Here is a 23912-nt window from a genome sequence, read left to right as displayed (position 1 = left end):
ATTTGGACATCTAAAAGTGCTTCTACAATTAGGTCAGGAGAGTTTGACTTATATTAATGTCATACCTCCACACCAATGACCTCTAATGCGAGCACTTTGGGTTGGAATCTAGCACTTTAGCTATTCTTGTTTGCTTAAGTGCAATTAATTGGGTCAGGAGATCAGGACATAATTTTATGCCTTATCCCCATATTGATGACCTAAATTCTAACTCGATACGCTAACTACTTTGAGTATCCTACTTGTGCATGACAAGCATTATACCATCTCTCTAGCGCTCAGATATTTGAGAGCAGTGCCCCCCCATATTTTCGGGGACGCTCTACTCTACCTCTGTGCGTGTATTGACGGGCATACTTTGAAATAAACACCTCTCGTTATGTACCTACATATATCATCTAGCTATTAACCGCTAGCACACAAGATAAGCTTCCTTGCTTAGAGGTACCTTTTGGCAGGCCCCCAACCCTAAGAGTTACCTTAATGCCCTAACTGAGAGTATAGAACTCTCCTATAATAAGGATATTTATCCTGATCACTACACAAGTTTTGCTGTATTCATCTTAGATACAGCTTTTTATATATCAGTTTGATGTTCTCTCGGGGATTTCTCATTCCCTCTACCTTTGAACCTATGACTCAAGTACTGTATCTCCTGATGATCCAACAAATTAATGGTGAAACGCGTAGAGTATAAGTACTGACCAACTCAAGTACTGATCTGAGTATTTGTACTGGCTTACTCAAGTACTGATCATCATAAGTGAATACCTAGATGGTGATCCTGTCTTGTCGACACCCATAACAATTCAGGACGCTCAATTGTTGGAGCCTGAGTCCTGATCACTGATAGTGATAGTGTTCCATCACAAGTGAGAGTCCAAACGGTAACCCTGCCTTGTTTACACATAGAATAAACCAGCTCTTTTGGCTCCTATATTGAATTATCCTTTGCTTTTTTGAATCCATCTTGGGTAGAGTGTTTTTGTTTGTTATCATAAAACATTTTTTTTTTTTTTATCGCTTATCAAGTATCAAATAACTCCAGGTCCTTATCCTCCTATAACGAATCTGTGTCTGGAGGTACCTGGTTGCTGTGTGTTGTCTTTGTAGTGCCCAGTTTATGTCTTTTAATATATTTAATAAAAGACTATTTAACTTCTAGTTTATAGCTTTATGCATGACGTATTTCCCTTCATGCAAGATTTTGCAGTGCTAATTAATAACACCGGGGACTATTTTAGGCTACCCAGACGGTTCAACCATGGCATTGGTGTGTCCTGCGCCGATGTCAACGGCCCGGTGGTGTAGAATGGTACATTAGAATGCTGAGATATGCGCGAGGTTAGCCGCCAAGAGCGCTCCCTTCATAACACAATTACACCACGTTATCGCGAGTGTATCTACGCATACGCTCATCTGCAGGAGCTCTTAAAAGGGTTTTCTGGGACTAAATTATTGATGACGACGTCACGTTCATGGGTCACATGGCTTGTATGAATGGGGTTGAGCTACTATACCAGGCACATCCACTACAGAATATGCCTGGTGTACAGTGAATAGGTTGTGGCACTACGACCTCTTCCAACAGCTGATTGACGGGGCTATATCAAACTTCCCAAAAACTGCTGCAAGTTTTATTACAATCCTTGGAAGTAGTAAAATGTGACAGTGTGGCCCTCGGACCAAGTTTGTGCAACTCTACGGAAATGAAGACTTTACTATATATGCATTACAGCCCGTTCACATGGCGGTATATTCACGCTGTGGGGCAGCCGTGTATTCCACGATAGCACACAATCACATCATAGCCTACAGCATGATCTATTCACGTTGGCAATGCTTCTCATAGACTGATGGTCTGCATGTCCTATTCTTGTCCAAGGGCGTAACTATAGAGGATGCAGGGGATGCGGTTGCACCCGGGCCCAGGAGCTTCAGGGGGCCCATAAGGCCTCTCTTCTCCATTTAGGGAGCCCAGTACTACGAATAAAGCATTATAGTTGGGGGCCCTGTTACAGGTTTTTCATTGGGGCCCAGGAGCTTCAAGTTACGCCTCTGTTCTTGTCCATTTTCGCGGGCTAGAAGAGCAGATGCGATGTCTGTGAATATCGTGTGGCACGAGGATGGGTGTCCATGTGCTCTCTGATTCAGCCCCCATGTGAATATGGGTTTAATGTACAAGCAGTTAGACCACTGAACTCTCTAGATTTTGTGATTGGGGAATGGTTTACATGGAACTATCTGACATTAGTGTCCCCAAACTAAGAACCGATCCTGCACCTTGCAAAAATGATTACTTACGTGGCAGTGATTCTATACGGTAAAGTCCGCTGAAATGCATCTATGGTATCGGGAGCGGATAATTCAACGACGACGTTGGTCAGAACTGGAACACAAAAAGTTGGATGATGCTATGACGATTCTACGCATCATAGCTACACATTTACATTTTCTCACAAGTGGGGACCCCAATGGTCAAGTAATGGTTGGTGGTCCTATTCATTGCATAGGGTGGTCTTAAAGGGGTGCTCCGGTTGTGAAGTGAATTTTTCAAAAATTCTGTATATGAAAGGTGTTTACGCCATGTTTATACACAGCTGTTTATGGGTATAAATCACAGCCATTACCTTCTTATCCTCTCTTTCGTTTCTGATGGTGCCCTGCATCACTATTTTCCAAGATGGCCACCATATCCTTACCAATATGCAGCTGGAAACTACATTTTGCACAATTCCCTGCTCTGTACCTCCTTCCTGTGCGCTAACCCACTAAGCACTGCTCTGTCATTGCACAGCAATCTGAACCTGGTAATCCCTACTGAGCACCTCAACCTGTAGCGCTGGAGTGCCTGTAGCACACATGTCAAACACAAGGCCCGCCATATCATTTTATGAGGCTTGTGGCCCGTGCAGCAAACCCATCCTGTACGCAGGTCAGATGCCAACGAGAGAGGTCAGCAGCCACAGACTGCTTTGCTGCCGCTGGACCGGACCTGCAGGCTGGGTGTGTGGAAAGCCTGTAGAGATGCTGCCTGGCCGAAGACTAATAGGGGGATTGCTATTACTACTGGGACTACTATGGGGGTCACTAATTACTATTATCGCCAATAAAGGGAACACTATTACTACAGGGGCCACTATGGAGGTCACTTTTATTACTGGGGACACTATGGGGGTTACTATTATTACTGAAGTCACTATGGAGACTCTATTACTACTGGGGCCACTATGAAGGTGACTATTACTACTGGCAGTCACTATTATTATTGAGGTCACTATTACTACTGAGCTACTATTACTACTGCTGATGAGCCTACTACTGTGAAAGAGGCCTAATTGAAATGGTGCACAAATGCACAAGTTTCCTTCGTATTCACTTAAATGGCCTATTACGGTGCACAATACGCACCAAATCGGGTCATGCCGGTATTTTTTCACACAATTGCACATCACGTGAAAAAAATGATCATGTCAGAATCCCCAGACAGAGAAGAATTTCTCACATCAGACCTGAAACATCAACCAATTTAGAGTTGGGCTAGAAGAACTTTGGATTTTTCTGGAAGACATAGAACAGAGAAGGTTAAACTGGTCACGTACCATACTCCTTAACATGGAATGTTTTGGTAACTTGGCCGAGAGTCTTTCGCTCTACTGTTATTGTGTATATCCCGTAGACTGGCTCCTCCAGAATATCAAATGATAATAAATAAAATCCGTTTACAGTTTCTTGATTCAACCATTCAAAGATTCGATTCCCGTTAGGATCCTAAAACGATAGATAGATAGATAGATAGATAGGAGATAGATAGATAGATAGATAGATAGATAGAGAGATATGAGATAGATAGATAGATAGATAGGAGATAGATAGATAGATAGATAGATAGATAGATAGATAGATAGATAGATAGATAGATAGATAGATAGGAGATAGATAGATAGATAGATAGATAGATAGATAGATAGATAGATAGATAGATAGATAGATAGGAGATAGATAGATAGATAGATAGATAGATAGATAGATAGATAGATAGATAGATAGATATGAGATAGGAGATAGATGGATAGATAGATAGAGAGATATGAGATAGATAGATAGATAGATAGATAGATAGATAGATAGATAGGAGATAGATAGATAGATATGAGATAGATAGATAGATAGATAGGAGATAGATGGATAGATAGATAGATAGGAGATAGATGGATAGATAGATAGATAGGAGATAGATGGATAGATGGATAGATGGATAGATGGATAGATGGATAGATGGATAGATGGATGGATAGATAGATGGATAGATGGATAGATAGATGGATAGATAGGAGAGAGGTAGATATTAGATAGATATGGGATAGATAGATATTAGATAGATAGATATGAGAGAGGGATAGATAGATAGATAGATAGATAATTGTCTATTTATTGCTACTCTTTCTAATTACTTGAAATGATGAAGGGAAGAAGAGGGTTCACATACTTACCGTCACATATATTTTAGGGTACTGAAAGAGAGGAACAATGAAATCATTATTGTATCCGTCAGCGCCATATTTAGTGCACATCAAAGGCGATTATTATAACATATTATATTACATAATCACACAAAGCGATTTTGTAATATCCAGTTAATCTGTTGTTGGAACCATTGCCATTACAAGTGTGACCAATCTGATCACAAAACAGGAAGGTGTGTATACTATCTCACAGACGGGATACAGAATACCGCCAGCAGTATGAAGTGCTTTGCTCTTAGATTGGACACAGTTATGTGTTACCGCATTTGTGACTCATTCATCATAATTAGAGATGACCGAGCACGCTCGGTAAGGTCAGTTACTAGAGCGAGCATCGCTCTTCTCTAGTAACTGCCTTCTCATCCGGTGCTACCCCCCGCCGCCCCCCCCCCCGAGCACACTTGGATGAGAAGGCCGTTACTAGAGAAGAGCGAAGCTCGCTCTAGTAACTGACCTTAGCAAGCGTGCTTGCTCATCTCTAATCATAATTCCTTAAAGCAACTCTCCAGTTTTGAGAAAAAATTCTGGCCCAGAACCGAAGGAGGCGGGGAAGGGGGGTGTTACCTGCACTTGTTCTTCTCTGCCAACTATGCAATCTGCTGGTTTGGGTTTAGTTTTCAGCCATCCAAGTTGGCCAAAGCAACTACCTAATCCCCAAAATGCTTTGGTAGTGTTAAGGCCCATTTACACACAAAGATAATCTTTCAAAATATTAAAAGATCAGGGGTCATTTTGCATAAAGTACTAATAGGCACTAATTGCTATTAGTACTTTATAAGCTTCATTTGCATGCAAATGAGCTTCTGGGAGATGTTGCAGAACTCAGCAGGAGGTGTGAGCTCTGTAATTAGCTGTATTGTTCAGCCATGGGCTCCCCTTGGAGAATTCAGCACCATGGATAGCAGACACAGGGTGAGGTCCTGCTTATTAGCTGTTCTTCAGGCGGGGCTGACAGCTGAGAACAACTGTAACAATGTTATCAGCTGTAATCAGCTCTCCCATAGCCTGTGGTCCTGCTTATCAGCTGTTCTGCCAAATAATGGTTTTCAAGAAGACCCAACGATTATTGCTCTAAATGGCTTTTGAGTGAATTTTGAGCAATAATCGTTGTGCCTAAATGGGCCTTTAGACTATAAATGCAGTATACTTGCTTGCTCTCGTATTGCTCAGTGCTGCTCATGTGATCATCACTGACCAATGAGAGAGCAGTACACAGCACCGCATTGGCTAGATAGAAAATTGTAGTGACCATCGAAAATTGGAACCAGAAGCAGCAAATCAGAGAGGCAGCAGAAAAGAACAAGGGCAGGTTGTATACACCCACCTCATCAGAAGGTTGCTTTCTGATGTAAAGCTGAACTCACACAGATAGAGTTTTCTACTTGAATTGACTTTTCAGATCTTGGGGATGGAGGGGCGCATAACACAATACCGGTGCATAAACTATACTCACCACGTCATCCGTCATGTATAAGTTATTATCGGTAGCGATCACACTGCAGCGCACTGTTATAGAGAAGGATAAATAAGTTACAGTATCTGCATCCTTATAACATCTTAGGTGAGGTAGAACAATACGTAGAAAGAATACGCTTATGAATGCCAAAAATGTAAGGTTACCTCCTGAGAATGTGACGAGCCAGAAGATGAAAGTTCACCACTTAACACAATGTCATGTGGAGCTCCATCCATCAGAGCAACATTTTTTTCTGATACAAAGCCCCAAATCCCCTGCATAGATGAAGGGCTAAACTAAAAATTCCGACTGCCTGCAGCTGCCACTAGAGGGAGCTCAGGAGGTTATTATATACTGTATTACTATTGAATACAATGTATAAACAGTAAGCTCCTAGACTCCTCCTAGTACCAGCTGCAGGCAGTCAGAATTTTATCTCTTTAACCCCTTAATGACACAGGATTTACTTTCTGGGCGTGTGGGGTTTGTGTGGAGTAGGATTGGGAGCCGATCTCGCTCCGTACAATGTGGGTGCCACAACAAACGCGATCAGAGTGAACGCTGATAATAGCTGTTAATCCTTTAAATGACGCTGTCCATTCTGACAGTGGCATTAAGAAAAAAGTTTGGTACTGTTTAAGCCAGTAGTTAAATGCCCCGATCGGAGTTCAGGGGTCCCAAATGCCCTTCTTGATAGAATGCAGTATTATGCAATAATATGGTGTTGCATTATACTCTATGATTGCAAGTACAAGTCTCCCATGGGAATTAGATAAAAACGTAAAAATGAATTTTAAGGCCAGGGTCAGACGAGCGCTTTTTCAGCTCTACTAGCAGCGCACAGAACGTGCTTCTAATAGGAAACCAATAGGTTCCTATAGAAGCGCTCACATAAGAGAATGTTAAGCGTGCGAAGCAGCGCGCACTTAACAAAGACAGGACATACTGCAGGTCATATATAGCTCTGTGGTGCACACCAAAGAGCAGGAGTTTCCATTGACTCCTATGGCAGCTGGGGTCTATGGAAACTCCTGTGCAGGAAAAGAAGATTCCCCGCTGCTTACAGCAAGACGTTTAAAACCTGCCCAGAAGCACATTTTAAATGTCCTGCTGTAAACTCTCGTTAGTCCCCCGGGGATGAGGGGCCTCCCCAAGGGTTCCCTTAATCCCCACGGGGACTAACAAGAGTTTACAGTGGGACATGTAAAATGTGCTTCCATTTAAATGTCCTGCTGTAAGCAGTGGGTATTCCTCCAGCCCCCTGCTAGGCAATTTCTCAGCAGGGGGGGCAGTAGGGGACTCCCTCCCCGAATCTCCCAAAGGATTTTCCTATACTTTTCAATAGCAGGGACAGAGAGGGCAGCAGGGTTACAGGGCTTCCCTGAGAATGTGGGAGGAGGGGGTGGGGCTAGAGGAATATACTGACTCATACCCCAGAGCATTCTGGGATTTGTTAACTTACCAGTTTGTCCGGGCTTATAAATAGTTCTTTCTAGCTGGATTAATGTGGCCTTGCCAGTTGGAGCCACCATCAAAGTCCTAGGTTCATTGTACACAAAATTAGTAGCAACTGCGTAGATCGTTAGAAAACCTGGGACTGCTTCAGATACATCAGGGACCTAGAGAGCAAACATATACAGATGGAAAGCCTTACTAAGTTATACAGGGTGTCTCAAAAGAGTGAAAACACCCATATAGAGAGAAAACAGTTTGGCATATGCTGATCCAATTGTGCATACAAGCTGAGGGCGAAGGGGAAAAGCTGTTAGGCCATGTGATGAACATGATAGCCATTTTGAATGCAGCCATCTTGGATTCAACTCAAATGTTTCCATTGGGAAGGTAAGTGTGTGATATATCAAACTGAGAATTTCACCAGAAAAACAATGGTGTGCTTCACTTTCCGTTGGATCACAGTTAAATCCAAGATGGCTGCGTTCAAAATGGCTGTCATGTCGATCACATGATCAAAAAGGTTTCTTTCTTTCCCTGCAGCTTGTTTGCATTGTATGTGGGTGTTTCCACACTTTTGAGACACCCTTCACATTGAATAAACTTACATTGATATTCAAGACATCTCTGTTGACTATTTTGTGAAATTGACACATTTTCTAACAACTTGACAAACTGATAGATCAAGAATTCATTAGGTGTATGTCCACCACGTTTAACCAGGTACTAAGAGAATAGTATGAAAGGAGAAAACGTAAGGGGTAATCCTTAAAACAATGTACCCCATATTAATCTAAAGTATGGGCGTACAACTCTAGTCCTTAAGGAACCCCAACAGGTCATGTTTTCAAGATATCCTCTAGTAAGAACACCAGTGGGAATGTCTGAGGCACCAACAATAATTACATCACCTGTGCAATACTGAGGAAATCCAGAAAATATGACCTGTTGGCGGTCCCTGAGGACTGGAGTTGTGCACCCCTGATCTAAGGAAAGGCCATAAAACCCCATCATAAGTTAAAGGGGGAAAAAAGTCCTTCTTGTCTAAACATAATGAGGATGGATCAGCATTCAGGCAAGACTTAAAGGGGTTGTGCCAAGATGGTAGCCTCTGTTTATACGCCCTATTAGGGTATATGAACGTCATAGAACTAGGTCCGTCGCTCGGGATCTCCCCTTTGTGTCTTGAAATGGAGAGCTGCTAAGCAAGAGCTGCCTCCATGCTCGTGTCCTGTTATTACCATTCATGTAAAATGTCAAGCTGGCTGCAGATTTCCTTGCAAGATCAGCTGTCTGTTGGACCTGGCCCGATCAGCTGATTCCCCCGATCACCGCATTCTTAAATGGGGTTGTACATATTGGCATAATCTCTTTCGGACTGCCCAGAGCAGGACAATCAGCTGATTGCCCCGAGCTCCAAATTTTTAACTGCTTACTGCTACGGACTTTTTTGTTTTTTCGATTTTCATTTTTTCTCCCGACTTAGGGCTATGCAGGACGAGGTATCAATGGTATTAATTAACATATCACATATCACATTGGAAAACCTAAAAATTTCCAAGTGAAACAAAATGAAAAAAAACTGCAGTTGTGCCATTTTTGGGGTGGTCTTGTTTTTTACGGCACTCATGTTGTAGTAAAAATGACACACTCTCTATATTCTGTCTGGCAGTACGATTATGGCGATATCAAATTTTTTTTGGCCTGGCAGATGTGCACGGCACGCCAGTTGTGTGCCGCGCATGCACCGGCCCGAAGAAAAAAGATCCGGCCGCGACGGAGAGAAGATGAAGCCGCGAAGAAGGGAAGATCCGGAGCAGGTGAGTATATTCTGATTTTAGGTCTCCCGCGGATCCGGACGGCTTCCATAGGCTTCAATAGAAGCCTGCGGGAGCCGTCCCCGAGCATGTCCATTTTTTTTCATGCTCCATATTTTTTAAAAATCACTTTTATTGATCATCCACGGGTATTTACCTACCCGCGGGTGGTCAATGCATCCCTGTGGGATGCGGATCCGCATGCGGGTGATCCGCTGCGGATTTAAAATCATCTTTTGCCCGTGGACATGAGGCCTAAGGGGACTTGAACTTGCGATCATTCAATTGCTCATACAGTATATTGTAATACTATAGTATTGATCTCATTACTCTCCCGAGTGCGCTCCATACAATGACAGCCAATATGCACTGTATCTGTATGGCACACATCGGGAAAGGGTTAATCCCCTCAGGCTTCGCTTCTACCTATAGGGTAGGAGATAAGTGTCTGATAGGTGGGGGTCCAACTGCTGTGTTCTCAAGAACAGGGGTCTTATATCCCCCTATAGGAATGAAGTGGTGACCAAGCATGCACACTGTCACTCCATTCATCTCCATGGGACTGCTAAACAGAAGCCAAGCACAGGGCTCATAAAGATTAAAGGAACTGTAGTGCACATGCTCAATCGCCACCCCATTCATACGGGGTACACAGGATTCCTGTTATTGTGATTCCAACGATTGGTGATAAGTTTAACTCTTGGGGCTTCCTCTTTACTTCACATGGTTTATGTACTCTATGGGGTAACATTTGAGGTTGCTTCAGACCTACCTGGAATTCAGGGCACATCAATTTGTTCTCAGCTGGGACCTCCTCACTGAAGACTGTGTAATTCACACCGTTGACCTCAAGGTTGATAACAACATTGACAGGTTCAAGGTGACGCTTGACCTCTAAGCATCCTGAGGCCATTTCTCCGCTCTTCAGCAGAGCAGGGATTAAGAAGGCACATTGTCTGTAGAGAGACCACAAGGAACAAGATGGTATAAGAAAATAATGGAATAGGCAGCATCAATTTAGTCTTATTTTTGTGATTCCAGCTTTCCATATCTCACATAATAAAAGCATTGTGTAGTCAGTTATTATTGCAGATGGCGTACCCAGTGACTATTGCCCATGATGTATCCAGCTAATTGCACCATAGACATGCAATCCCAGCTTAGCCATGCATGTTTATTTTAATAGGGAGAGGGGAATAAATTGCTACCAGACACGTCTGGGACTCACACCTATCTCCACAATGGAGCTCCCTCCGGCTCCCATTCCTTCTATGGAAGTTACAGAAGCAGATGAGCATGCTTGCCTAGCTAACTCCCATATAACTGAATGACGTGTTCAGTGTGTACCTGCGGTTATCTGTGAAGGAAACAATGTATTAATGGCGGACCTTCTCATGCTACCCTCATGGATTGTTTATGACAGTTTGGTCAGAAATATGCACACCAGTAGCTACTGGAGGTGATTTTGTAGGGTTCTGTCAGCGCTCCTCCTGTTCCCCCAGTCCTGCTGCTGGGTTGACATCCTTCTACATTCTTGTCCAACTCTCCAGAATGCAACATTCTGAAGACTGCTGGGAGACACAGCAAATTCTCTTGCTCCTGCACATATGGATGGGCCACCATGGAGTAGCAGGACTACCTGTACAACCTGACTGGGCTGCAGGCAGCACCTCATGTACCGGTAGTGACAAGGACATCAGCAAGTGCAGAACTAGAGAAGAATCAGTCAGGAAGGAGACAGGGATTGTCTCCAGTCCTTATTGGGGTGTCTTGCTGTCGCCCCTCCGGTACTCCTGTTGTCACTTTTATTTGCACCATCGCTTCTGCTTCCTAGTTGGACAAAGTGTTTCCCTGATGAAGGCTAAGTAACTTGGTGCTATACAGTGAATCTTAAGTGATCCTCAAACTTTTTTGAGCAGTGTACTTAGTCTTAATTAGCAACCATAAAGCCATAGTGTTAGAAAGCTGCAACCAGCATCTAGTAATGTACTGTAGGTCATGGTTCTACAAACCCCAGAGAACTCTAGATCACCTAGTCTCAGGTAGTCATCTAGAACACACATGTCAAACACAAGGCCCGCGGCCTGAATCCATCCTGCCACCTCATTTTACACGGCTCGTCGACCATGCAGCATGCCACTCACCCAGTTGTCAGGTCACCCAGTTGTCACCCACTGCAGTTTGAATGTTAAGCTCTCTTCCCCAGCGTCTATGTGCACCATGCTGAATGCAGTGCAGACGCGAGGGGTGAGGTCAATGGTCACAGACGTCACCGGACCGCAATCACAGCCCGGGTGAGTGGAATGCCTGTAGGGATGCTGCCCGGCCCAAGACTAATAGCCACTATGGGGGACACTATTACTACTGGGGCCAGCCACATAAGGGACACTTACTACTGGGGCCACCCATATAAGGGACACATACTACTGGGGCTAACTATTTAAAGGATACCTACTACTGCAGCTACTATGGGGATCACTGTTACCACTGCAACCACTATGTGAGACACTATTACTACTGGAGCCACCTATATAAGGGACACTTACAACTCGGGGCACTATCGGGGTCACTATTAGTACTGGGGCCACAATAGGGAACACTATTGCTACTGCCACCACTATGGAGGTCACTATCAGGACATAAGCAAATACGTTGCGTATTTGCGCAAAATGAAAATCGCTTATACCTCTGGTTTTCGGATGTGTGTTTGTGTGCCCAAATACACTGCATATTTGCACACGCAAAAAGAACGCAGGCCAATTGAAATGGTGCGCAAATACCCAGGTGTCCTGCGTATTCTCTGCATATTTACGCCTACCCATTCACTGCCATGCCATATTGGTGTGCTAATACAACACCAATATAGGTCATATTTTTTTTCACGCGATCGTACATTGCATTGAAATATACGCTCATGTGACCCTTACAATTGAAATCAAGGGGTTACATTCAGTGCATATTACACGTGCAAATACACAAGCCCTTACTATAGAGTCTAATTACTATCAGCCCTATTGAAGGCAGCCACTGATGTGGCCTTCGGTGAAGATTAGTTTGACACCCCTGGTCTAGAACATTATCAAAGTATCTTCATACTTACGGTTGTGATGTCGCTCCAGTGGGGAGGCACAGGAGAGCCAGGCTCAGGATCAGCCTCTTGAGGTACATGTCCACTGATTGCTGCAACCCCTTCGTCTCCACCGGATTATATGCACCTGGAAAAAAGATGAAAACTTCCTTAATTTACATGGAAATACAAAGAAGCTTTGTCAATACAGCGGAATACGTAGACAAGAATCCAAAGCCAAATTGAGTGCCAATCACTAATAACCAGCAACGTAATCCAAACCTAAAAGCAAACGAACTGCTCATGAAAACAAGGCAGCCATACATTGAAAAGGATTTGCATATGTAAAGGGAAGTAATGATGCAATAGTCCATCTCCCAAATCCCTCTGCAATTATGTATGTTATATATGACCTTGATTCAGCTAATGGCAACCCTGAAATCTGCAATTCTGTTGCACGGACCCCCTTGGGTTCCATTTTTGCCTGACTCATGATGGGTTTAACAGATCGATCCATGTTGCAATACCACCTAATGGATCCCATTGACTGACGATCAGCCTTTCACATTTTTTTACTGGGCAGGCTATGTTATTCTGCCCATGAAAGCAAATGTAAACCGGCTACTGTGAGACTTTTAAGGCAAAATAGTTGTTATTCTTATGGATCAAAAACACCTTTAAACAGATGCCTTGTAGAGAACGTTTATCCAGATTGCCTAGGTGTCCACAAGTCAGTGCGTGTAGGCATCTGCCCAGAGTTTTCTTAGTAGTGTTGCTAACCTTGGTCATTAATGTTGACAAAGATCCAATGGGTCAGTGCCATGATGACTGACGGTGCTCTTGCCCACTAAGTACAGATGTAGTAATCGTTAACATGACAACACAGAAACTTGATTTTTCAGTATTCTAGCACATTATATTTAAGACATCCTCACTAGAGATGAGCGAGCATACTCGCTAAGGGCAATTACTCGATCGAGCATTGTCCTTAGCGAGTACCTGCCTGCTCAGAAGAAGAAAAGGTTCGGCTGTCGGCTGCGGGCGGGGAGTGGCGGGGGATATCAGGAAGGAACGGAGGGGAGATCTCTCTCTCCCTCTCTCCCCCCCGCTCCCCCCTGCTCACTGCCGCAACTCACCTGTCACCCGCACCGGCAGCCGAACCTTTTCTTCCGAACGGGCAGATACTCGCTAAGGACAATGCTCGATCGAGTAATTGTCCTTAGCGAGTAAGCTCGCTCATCTCTAATCCTCACGCAATAAATGGCAAGTTAATGTTTGCTATATCTGTACAAAGCCTTAAAGGTGTTTTGTTGTTAGAAAACAAAAATTCTATACCCACCTATTCCTTACCCGTCAGTCTTCTTACCACATCTTCTCCCCGCTGATCTTCTCCTGGCTCCTGCAGTTGCCCGGGTCACTTCAACGCAAGCCGTCTGATCCTTGTCTAATGCTGACAAAGCGTCCATCCTTCTTGCAGGGCAATATACGGTATGTCACTAGTGATGAAGCGTTCACAGCCTAGCAGGGAGGGCCAAACTATTGCAGAGACTGCACATGCGTGCTGACTCTCTGCAATAGTATATGAACTCTCTTGGCGGGATAGCACGCATGCGTAGTCTCGGCATTAGATCGGCATTCCTTGCTACGCAGTGAATGCTACGTCACTAGTGACTGCTTACACTGACCTGCCAGAAAATGAATGTAGGGAATGGACGCTACATAACAAGAAGAAGAGGATCCGAACGGCTTGCAGTGAGGTGACCTGGGGACTGAAGAAGCTCAGCGAGGAGAAGATGCGCTAGGAAGAATCCATGGAGAGGAATATGTAAGGAATAGGTAAGGTTTCTTACATTCTACCACCAAAAGTATTTGGACATCCCTATCAGGAGAATGGATGGTGTCTTATTAGCATGTCATGTGTCCTAAACCATGCTACATAAGATGCCGACCCTTGGAGGTATCAGCCATAGTTTGTATCAGCAGCTGCACACTATTGGATATACAGGTTATGTCGCTGCCCACCAGTCGTCCATCATGAAGTGCAATGCATCGGCCTGTCTACAATAGTGCAAGGAGTGTTGTCATTGGACAGTTCAGCAATGGAAGAACATTCTATGAAGTTGTAGTACCCCAGAGTTGGGCACTCCAGCACTTGCTGCGCTAACTATATCCTTACAATCAGGTCCTAATGTGATGTATAATAATTGTGAAATGTTTTGACGTTATTGTTCATATTTCTCTATTCTAATTGGGTGTGTGTGACTTTAAATGGTCAATAATGGGTTAATAGAAGGTGTTCCTACTACCTAAACCGCATGACTCAGGCAAACTCACCTTAACCTGCTCTCATACCTGTCAATCACACCTACTGTGTTTCCCTGAAAATAAGACACTGTCTTATATTATTTTTTTTGCCCCAAAAATGGCACAGTGTCTTATTTTCGGGCACGGCCTAATACTCACCTGGTCTGCGGCGTCCCAATGCCTCCCACTGGTGTCTGTCAGCGGTGCGGCGTCCTCCTCGTCTCATAGTTGCCTTCTGCTAGTGAGGGGGCTTTGAATACCCCGCCTCCAGCAAATCGAGTGCTGGCAGCCAATCACACCCGGTGCTCGATGAGCCAATCACAGCCATTCAGTGATGTCATTCACTACCATCTGCACTGAGGTCCCACGCTACACACTCCAGAGGCAAGGACTACTACCCCCTACTACCCCTAATTTTGTTTAGTTCTCCAAAATTTTGTATTTATTGTTTTGCTCGGAATGATTCCCTACCTGTACATGAGCTGCCATCACGATAGACAACACCTTAACCTGCCCCGCCCCGCGGGCAGCATGCAGTGAGAACTGCCAAATTTTACCACTTTGTGCTGCCGAGCCAGGTCGCATTTTACCACCTTGCCAGGAGAAGCAGCAGAGCCACTGAGTCTACCATCTCTATTTCCCTCGCTGCTTATCCCCTCCTAGGTCTGGCCCGGTCGCCATAGAGTGATGAATCACACTACTCCATTTCACATCAGATATGTGCCTGGGTGTGGAGGATCCTAGGGAACTTCTTCTGCCTGAGTGTGCTGTGCCAACAGGTAAGTATGGTGGAGGTTCCGTTATGGTCTTGGGCTATTTTACGTGGCATGGTCTCAGCCGTTGGTTGCAGTGAACATGAAGATATATATTCTAGATAATAATGTGCTGCTGACAATGTGGTAATACTCTGAGAATAGTCAGCCATACTTCCAGCCAGAGGCGTAACTTGAATTTTTGGGCCCCAATGCAAAATCTGTAACAGGGCCCCCAACTATAATGCTTTATTCATAGTACTGGGCTCCCTATTTGGAGAGGAGAGGCCTTATGGGCCCCCTAAGGCTCCTGGGCCCGGGTGCAACCGCATCCCCTGCACCCTCTATAGTTACGCCCATGCTTCCAGCAAGACAACACTCCTTTTTCACAAATCCAATGCTGTTTTATGTTGGTTTGAATATATGGATATTCCACAATTGGCCTGGCTGCACAGAGTCCCAACCTGAACCCTACTGAACATCTTTGGGACAATCTGGAACATTAGGCCAAGAAATAAGAACAGCATCCATCTTCTTTCAGAGAATTCACCAAACGTTTGCAGGGTGAATGGAGGGAAATATTAGCTGACGTGTATAAGACATGTAGGAGGGTTCAGTGTCATTAAGGCCAAAGGAGCCCCACTAAGTATTAACATATATAAATAAAATACTACCTGTGATTCTTGCTCAGGTGTTCGCCACCTCTGAGCCCTGTAAGCTATGTTAGCAATAAATAAATGCAAGAGCTCCTGAAATGCAAATTATTAAAGGTAACCTGTCATGACCTTTGAGCCCCATAAAGTCCAGGGAGTTGTGATTCACCCTCACTGGGTGCCCTGTTCCAGCGCAGAGCCCCATGAAGTTGGCGAGCGCACCTAACGTGACTCTTTTCCAATGGCATATAGATAAATGGGAGAGTACTCGCACAGTAGATTCACTCTGTCTACATGCGTCAAATTTGCGGGGAAGCAGCGCTGAAACAAAGCACCCAATGAGAATGAATCACAACTTGCCAGAATTCCCGTTCCCTCACCTTTACATAGTTTATGGGGCTCAAAGGTCATGACAGGCTCCCTTTAATAGTCTGCATTTCAGGGGCACTTGCCCCTTTGTGAATGCTGCAACTGACCACTTGGTTGCAGAGTCCCTCAGGGCATGGACTCCTAGACCCTGTCCTAATATCCAAATCAGTTCATCACTTGATCAGAGTCAACGGTAAAATATTGTATTGCCACCCAAATAGTGGCGCTTCCAGTGGTCAGTCTCTACTAATTTTAACCACAATGACATGAGTGTAAATAGCATATTGTTATCTTTGTAAAACACTTACCTGTTCAGAAACCAACGTCTAGAGATTGCTGATGACCTTCACGGAGAAGAAGCCAATGTTGTTCTGCAAGATCATGAAACTGAGTTTCATAATGTGAGGTGTGTGTTCTTTATCTTGCCATAGATATTTTGGGAAAACACCTACTTGATAATCTGTGACTTCCTCTCCTTGAGCAGAATGAGTTTGACCCGAAGCAGTTGTGATGCTTCTGCCAGTATACTCTGGTTCGTGGCACCATTACTGATGACGTGCCTTACGGGATAATACTGGGAACAGAATATGATTGTTCTGCTTTAATCTCATTTAATTGTAAAATACTGGATGATTCAAGAGGAATGAGGGGATATAATTACAAGCTACAAAAGAGAGGTCCACAATCCTCACATCACTGGACAGAGGAAGGTCCAAAGTTTTTTATGACATACCAGTAAGGGTGGTTTACATCTGCTCTCGGGGTTCCACTTTCCTGCACTGTTCGGGGAGCAGGAAAGAGGAATCTCTGTGGCAGAACGGCTTCATCTCTAAATAGAACCCAACAGCGCCGGATGGGGTCCGTCCGCTTTCCGCCCAGCTGTCCAGCCTGCTGCATGCAGCATTTTTTCTTCCAGCCTTTGAGCCGACTCGATGATGGAATCTCCAATCTCTAACGCAGACGTAAAACTGGCCTAAGTTCCATTTTCTGCCACATTGCAGGGCATTTTCATGACATATCTGGGCAACCAGTGCTTTTCTGTTTGCATTTGCAATCGAGTTCAACACAGTTTCTGTGCCACTCATAAATTTGCTTGTGATGAGGCGGCTGTTTTTGAAATTGCCACCAGAATTCCCATTGCACTTGACCAATGGATTCACACTTAGCAAACTCAAGTTTAACGGGTCACGGGTGGTGGTGCGACAAAGGTTCAGGATGGTGCGGCAATCACAAACTGAGGCAGAGCCGGCACTTTTTTCTCAAATAGAACTTTACTGAATATGGGCATAATAAACAGCACGGGGGGGGGGGGGGGGGGGGTCTTGTTACTTTAATGTTGCAATATAGCTGGCATTCAGCTCTTTCACTTAAAGCAATAGTACTTCTGATGACTTGGCATCCCTCGTCGACTTATACATCTCATTCCGTTCCTCTTTAGTTCCTCCTGGCAGTAGTAATGTTACAACTGGCAACAGTTCTGGGCACCCCACTTTGAAAAATACAACGATGAACTGGAGGAGCAAGTTTAGAGAAGAGTTACCAAGATGGTGAGCAGTCTGCAAATCATTTCCTGTGTGGAATGGTTAAAGGATCTGGGAATGTTTAGACTTAATAGTTGTCTACAAATATCTGAAGGGCTGTCACAGTGCAGAGGGATCAGCCCTATTCTCATCTGCACAAGGAAAGACTAGAAGCAATGGGATGAAACTGAAAGGGATGAGACAAAGATTAGATATTAGAGAGTGAGGGTGATCAATGAGTGGAACAGGTTGTTACAGGAGGTGGCGAGTTCTCCTTCGATGGAAGTCTTCAAAACAAGGCCTGTGTTTGATCTCAAGACCTGAAATCCATGCCTGCACTGAGCAGCTAATGCAGATGCAGCATCGCTAACTGCAAAGATCACAGAATCCCCAGACAATCCCACGGCGTGAGTACTGGAGAATTTTAGTAAGTGTTTCAGGATGGCAAAACTGTTAGTGGGGTTGATAGGAGTTTTTAGTCCTCGTCAGTCTCTCTCTAAGGCCGCCTGCAGACAGCCGGGTCGGATCCGGCTGCGGGAATTCTCGCAGCGGGACCCATCCCGCGCCCCTGCAGGGACCCGCGCGTACTCACCTGCTTCCGCGGCTCCGGCTGTTTGATGTGCTGGCTGCCAGGCAGCCGGCGCATGTGCAGACCGGATCCGGCGGCCAGGGAGTGAGATTTTGTCTGCGAGCCCCGCACAGAAATAGAGCATGCCGCAAGGTTTCGCGCAGACAAATCGCGGCCGTCTGCCTAGGATTGCGTTTGCTAATGCCGCAGAATTTCTGCCCGTGTGCAGGAGGCCTAAAGCTTCCCATATCTCAGGTGCTGCCTCACCAGGGCTGGTTTATCTGGGTCTCAAGGCTTAAAGGGGTTGTCCCGCGCCGAAACGGTTTTTTTTTTTTTTCAACCCCCCCCCCCCCCCCCCCCCCCGTTCGGCACGAGACAACCCCGATGCAGGGACCTAAAGAAAGCTTACCGGAGCGCTTACCTTAATCCCCGCGCTCCGGTGACTTCTATACTTACCGGTGAAGATGGCCGCCGGGAACCTCTTCCTCCGTGGACCGCAGCTCTTCTGTGCGGTCCATTGCCGATTCCAGCCTCCTGATTGGCTGGAATCGGCACGTGACGGGGCGGAGCTACACGGAGCTACACGGAGCCCCATAGAGAACAGGAGAAGACCTGGACTGCGCAAGCGCGGCTAATTTGGCCATCGGAGGGCGAAAATTAGTCGGCTCCATGGGAACGAGGACGCTAGCAACGGAGCAGGTAAGTATAAAACTTTTTATAACTTCTGTATGGCTCATAATTAATGCACAATGTACATTACAAAGTGCATTAATATGGCCATACAGAAGTGTATAGACCCACTTGCTGCCGCGGGACAACCCCTTTAAACTGTGTATATGCAGGTTCTACTGTTTAATTAATACTCTTGCAAACTGCCACATTCAACAGTAAATGATGTGCCTGCAGTTTTTCTCAAATACGTATGATAGTCTTACTTCTCTACCAAGATCTTTTAGGTCAGGTACTGGCGTCACGTTGACCTAAGTCATCTATATCCTGTTATCTACCTTCATCTGTGCGCAAGATTGTATAGGCAGTGCTGAACTCATCACCACCGTAACACGGCTCCTCAGCCATCCCTTAGAAACTGCTCAGAGAGTGCAGGCCTCTTCTGGCTCGTCAAACATTGCACAAAGCCGAAAAAAGACACATGTCCATCCAGGTCAGTCTATTACCCCCCCTACACACGCGCACGCGCACACGCACACGCACACACACACACACACACGCGCACAAACACACGCACACGCAATTTATCCCTGTAAAGAACCCCAAAGACATAGAAGCCAATTTTCCTGATTTAAAGGCATAACATTATAACATCGCATGTCAGTATAACACTCAACATTACATATTAACCTTGCATATCTATTCCATGACTAAATTACAGTAACACTGTTACAATCCCTTAAAACCAACACCCCCACCCTGTCCAGGGATTTTATGTTATTCAGTCCCAGGGCTATTAACGTACTCATGCTGCTGTTCTCATCCGGTCTCTTTCCTTCAAAGTGTTCACTGCTTTGCTTCTGCACCCCCACAATGTTAAGTGCCACAGGGAAGGAGTCTCCCTTCTAAGTCGTGGGGAAATAGCTCAGTAGCGTGCGGGTCGGCGGCATTCAAAGGCGGAAACCAATGGATACATAAACACTCCAACCTTAGCGTTCAGGCAAATAGATAATAGTCCAGTTATCAGGCCGTCCCGGCCTGATCCGGTCGCACTTCACAGGTGCTGCGTACAGCAGGGCTTCTACCTCCAAGCCGGTCACGCACGCTGCCAGGGTCCAGCAGCCGTCTTAGCTACGTCTGGTCCTCCCAGACACACACCTCCGCTAGGTATTGAGAGGAGGGGCGTCTCCCTGTCCACCTCTGGCCTGTTCAGCCACACACTCGGGCTAACAGCCCTGCAGCTCCCACGAGCTGTCTTTCCTGGCTCTCAGCCAGACACTTTCCGCCTCTCCATGGTAGGAACTTGCTTTTTATCTCGTTCCTGCTCCACCCGTGGTTTAACCCTCACAATAGAAGTCCTGTTTCTGGCCCTCTACAGGCCCTCCTGTGTACTGCACTACTACAAAGTTCATGTGCGTTTTCCCGCACAGGGAAGTGCAGTCTATGAAAAAACTTACAGTATTATTTATTACAGTCACTCCAAGTCATAAGTAGTAAAAGAAGATAAAAAACCAGTGATATGTCTGGCTCGTCTCTCTGTATCTTGTCATTTGATCTAGAGATAGCACTGCATTGTAATCAACTATACCTGTTATCTGTTCCACCACCCCCAATCTATCCCCCACTAATAAATAGTAAATGGAGAGATAGCATTGTGTAATATTGAGTGGGTATCGCTACACAGTCTCTGACAGGGGAAAGGGAGGGGAGAGTTGAACTTGAGCTGATTAGTTGTGGGAACACTCCTCATCCACAAACCTCAATGGAGGACTTAGGCCTCATGTCCACGGAGAAATTTGGGCCCGCACTGATTCCCCATGCAGAATCCTGCAGCAGGTCCTTCCTGCCCCTCAGACATGAGATGTGCTCGGCACGCCGGCAGCGTGCCACGTGCATGCGCCATGCACACTTATTTTTTAACTCCTGCTTTCCCGCGGTCCATGGCACAGATGTAGTGACAGCTGTGTCTGTGCTGCGGAACCGGACGACTTCCATAGGCTTCAATGGAAGCCACAGGAGCCGTCCGTGCGGGAAAACCGCACGAAATGGAGCGTGCTGCAGGTGGTTTCACACACGTGTGATCCGTGCACCAGGGAAAAATGACATCCGCAGGTATTTAGTTACCTGCGGGTGTCCAATGATTCCCTATGGGCACGGATCATGCGTGCGAGAGACCCGTGCGGATTTGTTAATTCAATTTTGCCCGTGGACATTGGGCCTTACGGTATTGCAAGTATGACCCTTTCTAAGTGCATAACAAGGAAGGCCCAATGCAAGAAAAAAAAAAAAAAAAAAACAGATAAGTGAATTCTTTTTTTTTCCTGATGGGACCCAGTAAGATATGTGTGTATTGATTTTTCATGCAAAAAAAAGTTTCCAGAGCCCTTAAACAATATCTTTATATGGTGTTGCCAGGATTCCTCATCAAGAATACCAAAGAGACATACTTTAGGACAGTGGGGAATAGGAATCTCGAACAGGTGACCCATAACCCATAAGTAAATGGACAATTCCACATCATGTGCTAAAAATTTGCATCGGGACATGCACATCTAACACAATTGTCAGACTGTACTCTACCCATTTTGCAAAATCTCACTGGTGTAACATAGCCATAGTGTACATTATACAAATGTATAAGCTTGTTATTTACTGCGGATGATACAAATAAAGGTGATTATAAAACTCCCTGAAAAGTGTCCTCGCTTACGTTAGGAATCAATGTTTTCAACCTTTGTGGCAGTTCTGGGATCTGTTCCTTTCTAGTAATGTGGTTCAGGTCTTGTATTTGTTTCTCCATCTTCTGGCTCTGGTGGCAGTGGTATTAGGTCAGACTTGCTTGGTCTCACCTGTGGGTAATTTGTGAGGACTTTTTAACCTTGCCTTGTGCTTAGCTCATTGCTGTTTATTTTCAGTCTTCCTCTGACTGTGGTGGAAGTCAGAGCTTGGTGCTGGATCTCCTGTTTGCCTAAGGGCTCAGTCACACTGTCGCCGATCCGCCCGTGTTTCTGCACGATAAGACGGCCGCACCGCGTGCAGAAGACTCTGTGCATGAACGGCTCCATTGCCGGCCATGTGTTCTTTTTTCCGGCCGGTGCGGAGAGTCATCGCACCTGCAGTGCAGCGGTCTTATCGTGCAGAAACACGGGCAGATCAGTGCCCGTGTGACTGAGCACTTATGCTTCACAAAGCTAAGTACTGCAGTTACTATCGTTTATATGTTGTGTTCTGTGGTTTTCTCCTATCCCACGTAGTCTGCTACTGGTCTAGGTACGTGGTCAGGTTCGCCCTTCTTAGGGCGGGTTATCTGCATATAGGCAGGTCCTTTCCTGGGTTAAGGGTTTATACGGAGTGTTTCCCTGGTGTTTGTTTTTTTATTGTTTTATGTGCGGTTGCAGTCTGTTTGTTCACAGCCTATGAGTCTCTCAGGTTTTCAGATCCTGCATGTCCAGACGCGACAGACATCATATTAGAGTATAAATTGGAAATTAGACCGTAAGGGTCTTGAGAATGTAGTTTACCAATTAAAGAATAGTGAGATAAAGTGGGTCTAAAAGAAGGAAACTGCGCCTTCAGGGCATGTCTGATTTGCACGTATCTAAAAAAATGTGAGTAAGGACTATCAAGCTGTGCTTGAATGTCGCGGTAGGTGGCAGGCGACACAGAAACAGATACAATGCGGACAGGCTTATAAAAATATATAGTTTTAATACAATGGTTGAACTTGCAGAATACATTCGCAGTAAAAGCTTCCAATAATAGCTAAGCAATATGCTGTTACTACGGAAACGTTAAACAACCTAACTGACTCTAACTAAAGCTAAGCGCAACTCTAACGACTGCGGATTATTCTAACAATTTTTCATATATCACATTTTAACAGGAGAACACGTGGCCCCCCCAAACATTTTAGCCCATTAATGGTCTTCTCCCGCACACAGTCCGAAAAAAACGCAACTATTTTTCCAATACCTTGTCCACAACTGGCTGATGAATATCTCTAAGTGGTTCTATAAGTTCCTGACTCGAGTCTGGTCATGTTTCTGTAACTCTCTGGTGTTTGCTCGGGCTTGCACATTTTAACTGACTGTCCTGAGCATAAGTCACTACTAGAGATGAGCGAATGTACTCGGTAAGGGCGATTTCGCAATCGAGCACGGCGATTTTCGAGTACTTCACTACTCGGGTGAAAAGTACTTGGGTGCGCTGTGGGTGAGCGGGGGTTTGCAGCAGGGAGTGGGGGGGGGGAGAAAGAGAGAGAGGGCTCCCCCCTGTTCCCCGCTGCTACCCCCCACTCCCCTCTGCAACCCCCTGCCCCACAGCGCACCTGAGTACTTTTCACCCGAGTAGTGAAGTACTCGAAAATCGCGGTGCTCGATTGCGAAATCGCTCTGACCGAGTACGTTCGCTCATCTCTAGTCACTACCCATGTGCAGATGTTGGGCCCACCTCACTTACATATCTCCAGTGTAGTACAGTAATGATGCTTACTTATTATATCAGACTCTCTAGCTGTAACCGCTGCAGCTTTGTTCTTTCAATGATTGGATCCGACGAGTTGCAGGGCCTTCCTTCCCGCTCAAGAACAATCTTAGCCATGGTCTCTCTTTCTGAAGCTCTTATCACTCTGTAGTAGATCTTTGACTTCTTTCAGCCTACCATTGCTGGTGGTAATGTCCAGACATTGCGATAGTACAGGCAGCAATAATCGGGGCTCTCAGTCTCTGGCTGCCTCCTTTCTCGTGCCACTGTCCCTCTC

The 23912-nt window shown here is 45.3% G+C and overlaps 2 protein-coding genes across 2 annotated transcripts in view; both read right to left on the bottom strand.

Moving 5' to 3' along the window:
• Window positions 1-4561, bottom strand: part of LOC136626337 (alpha-2-macroglobulin-like) — a 79034-nt gene extending 74473 nt beyond the window's left edge. The window contains exons 1-3 of the mRNA XM_066601311.1: window positions 4494-4561; window positions 3603-3771; window positions 2305-2389 (exon numbers count right to left, since the gene is read on the bottom strand). The gene's annotated coding sequence lies outside the window, so the exon portion shown is untranslated. The remainder of the gene's footprint in view (window positions 1-2304; window positions 2390-3602; window positions 3772-4493) is intronic.
• Window positions 4562-5787: 1226 nt separating this feature from the next.
• LOC136626684 (ovostatin-like) lies at window positions 5788-13784 on the bottom strand. Its single transcript, XM_066601703.1, has 5 exons — window positions 13685-13784; window positions 12352-12466; window positions 10024-10207; window positions 7445-7601; window positions 5788-6032 (listed from the first exon to the last, which is right to left on the bottom strand). Exons 1-5 carry the CDS (start codon window positions 13782-13784, stop codon window positions 5905-5907), a joined length of 684 nt encoding a protein of 227 aa, XP_066457800.1. The 3' UTR covers window positions 5788-5904.
• Between the last annotated feature and the right edge of the window lie 10128 nt (window positions 13785-23912).

The sequence above is a fragment of the Eleutherodactylus coqui genome, chromosome 4 (assembly GCF_035609145.1).
Source record: "Eleutherodactylus coqui strain aEleCoq1 chromosome 4, aEleCoq1.hap1, whole genome shotgun sequence".
NCBI classification, from domain to species: Eukaryota; Metazoa; Chordata; class Amphibia; order Anura; family Eleutherodactylidae; genus Eleutherodactylus; species Eleutherodactylus coqui.
Note: the sequence above shows the minus strand (reverse complement) of the source record. Positions and strands in the feature narration are given on the sequence as shown.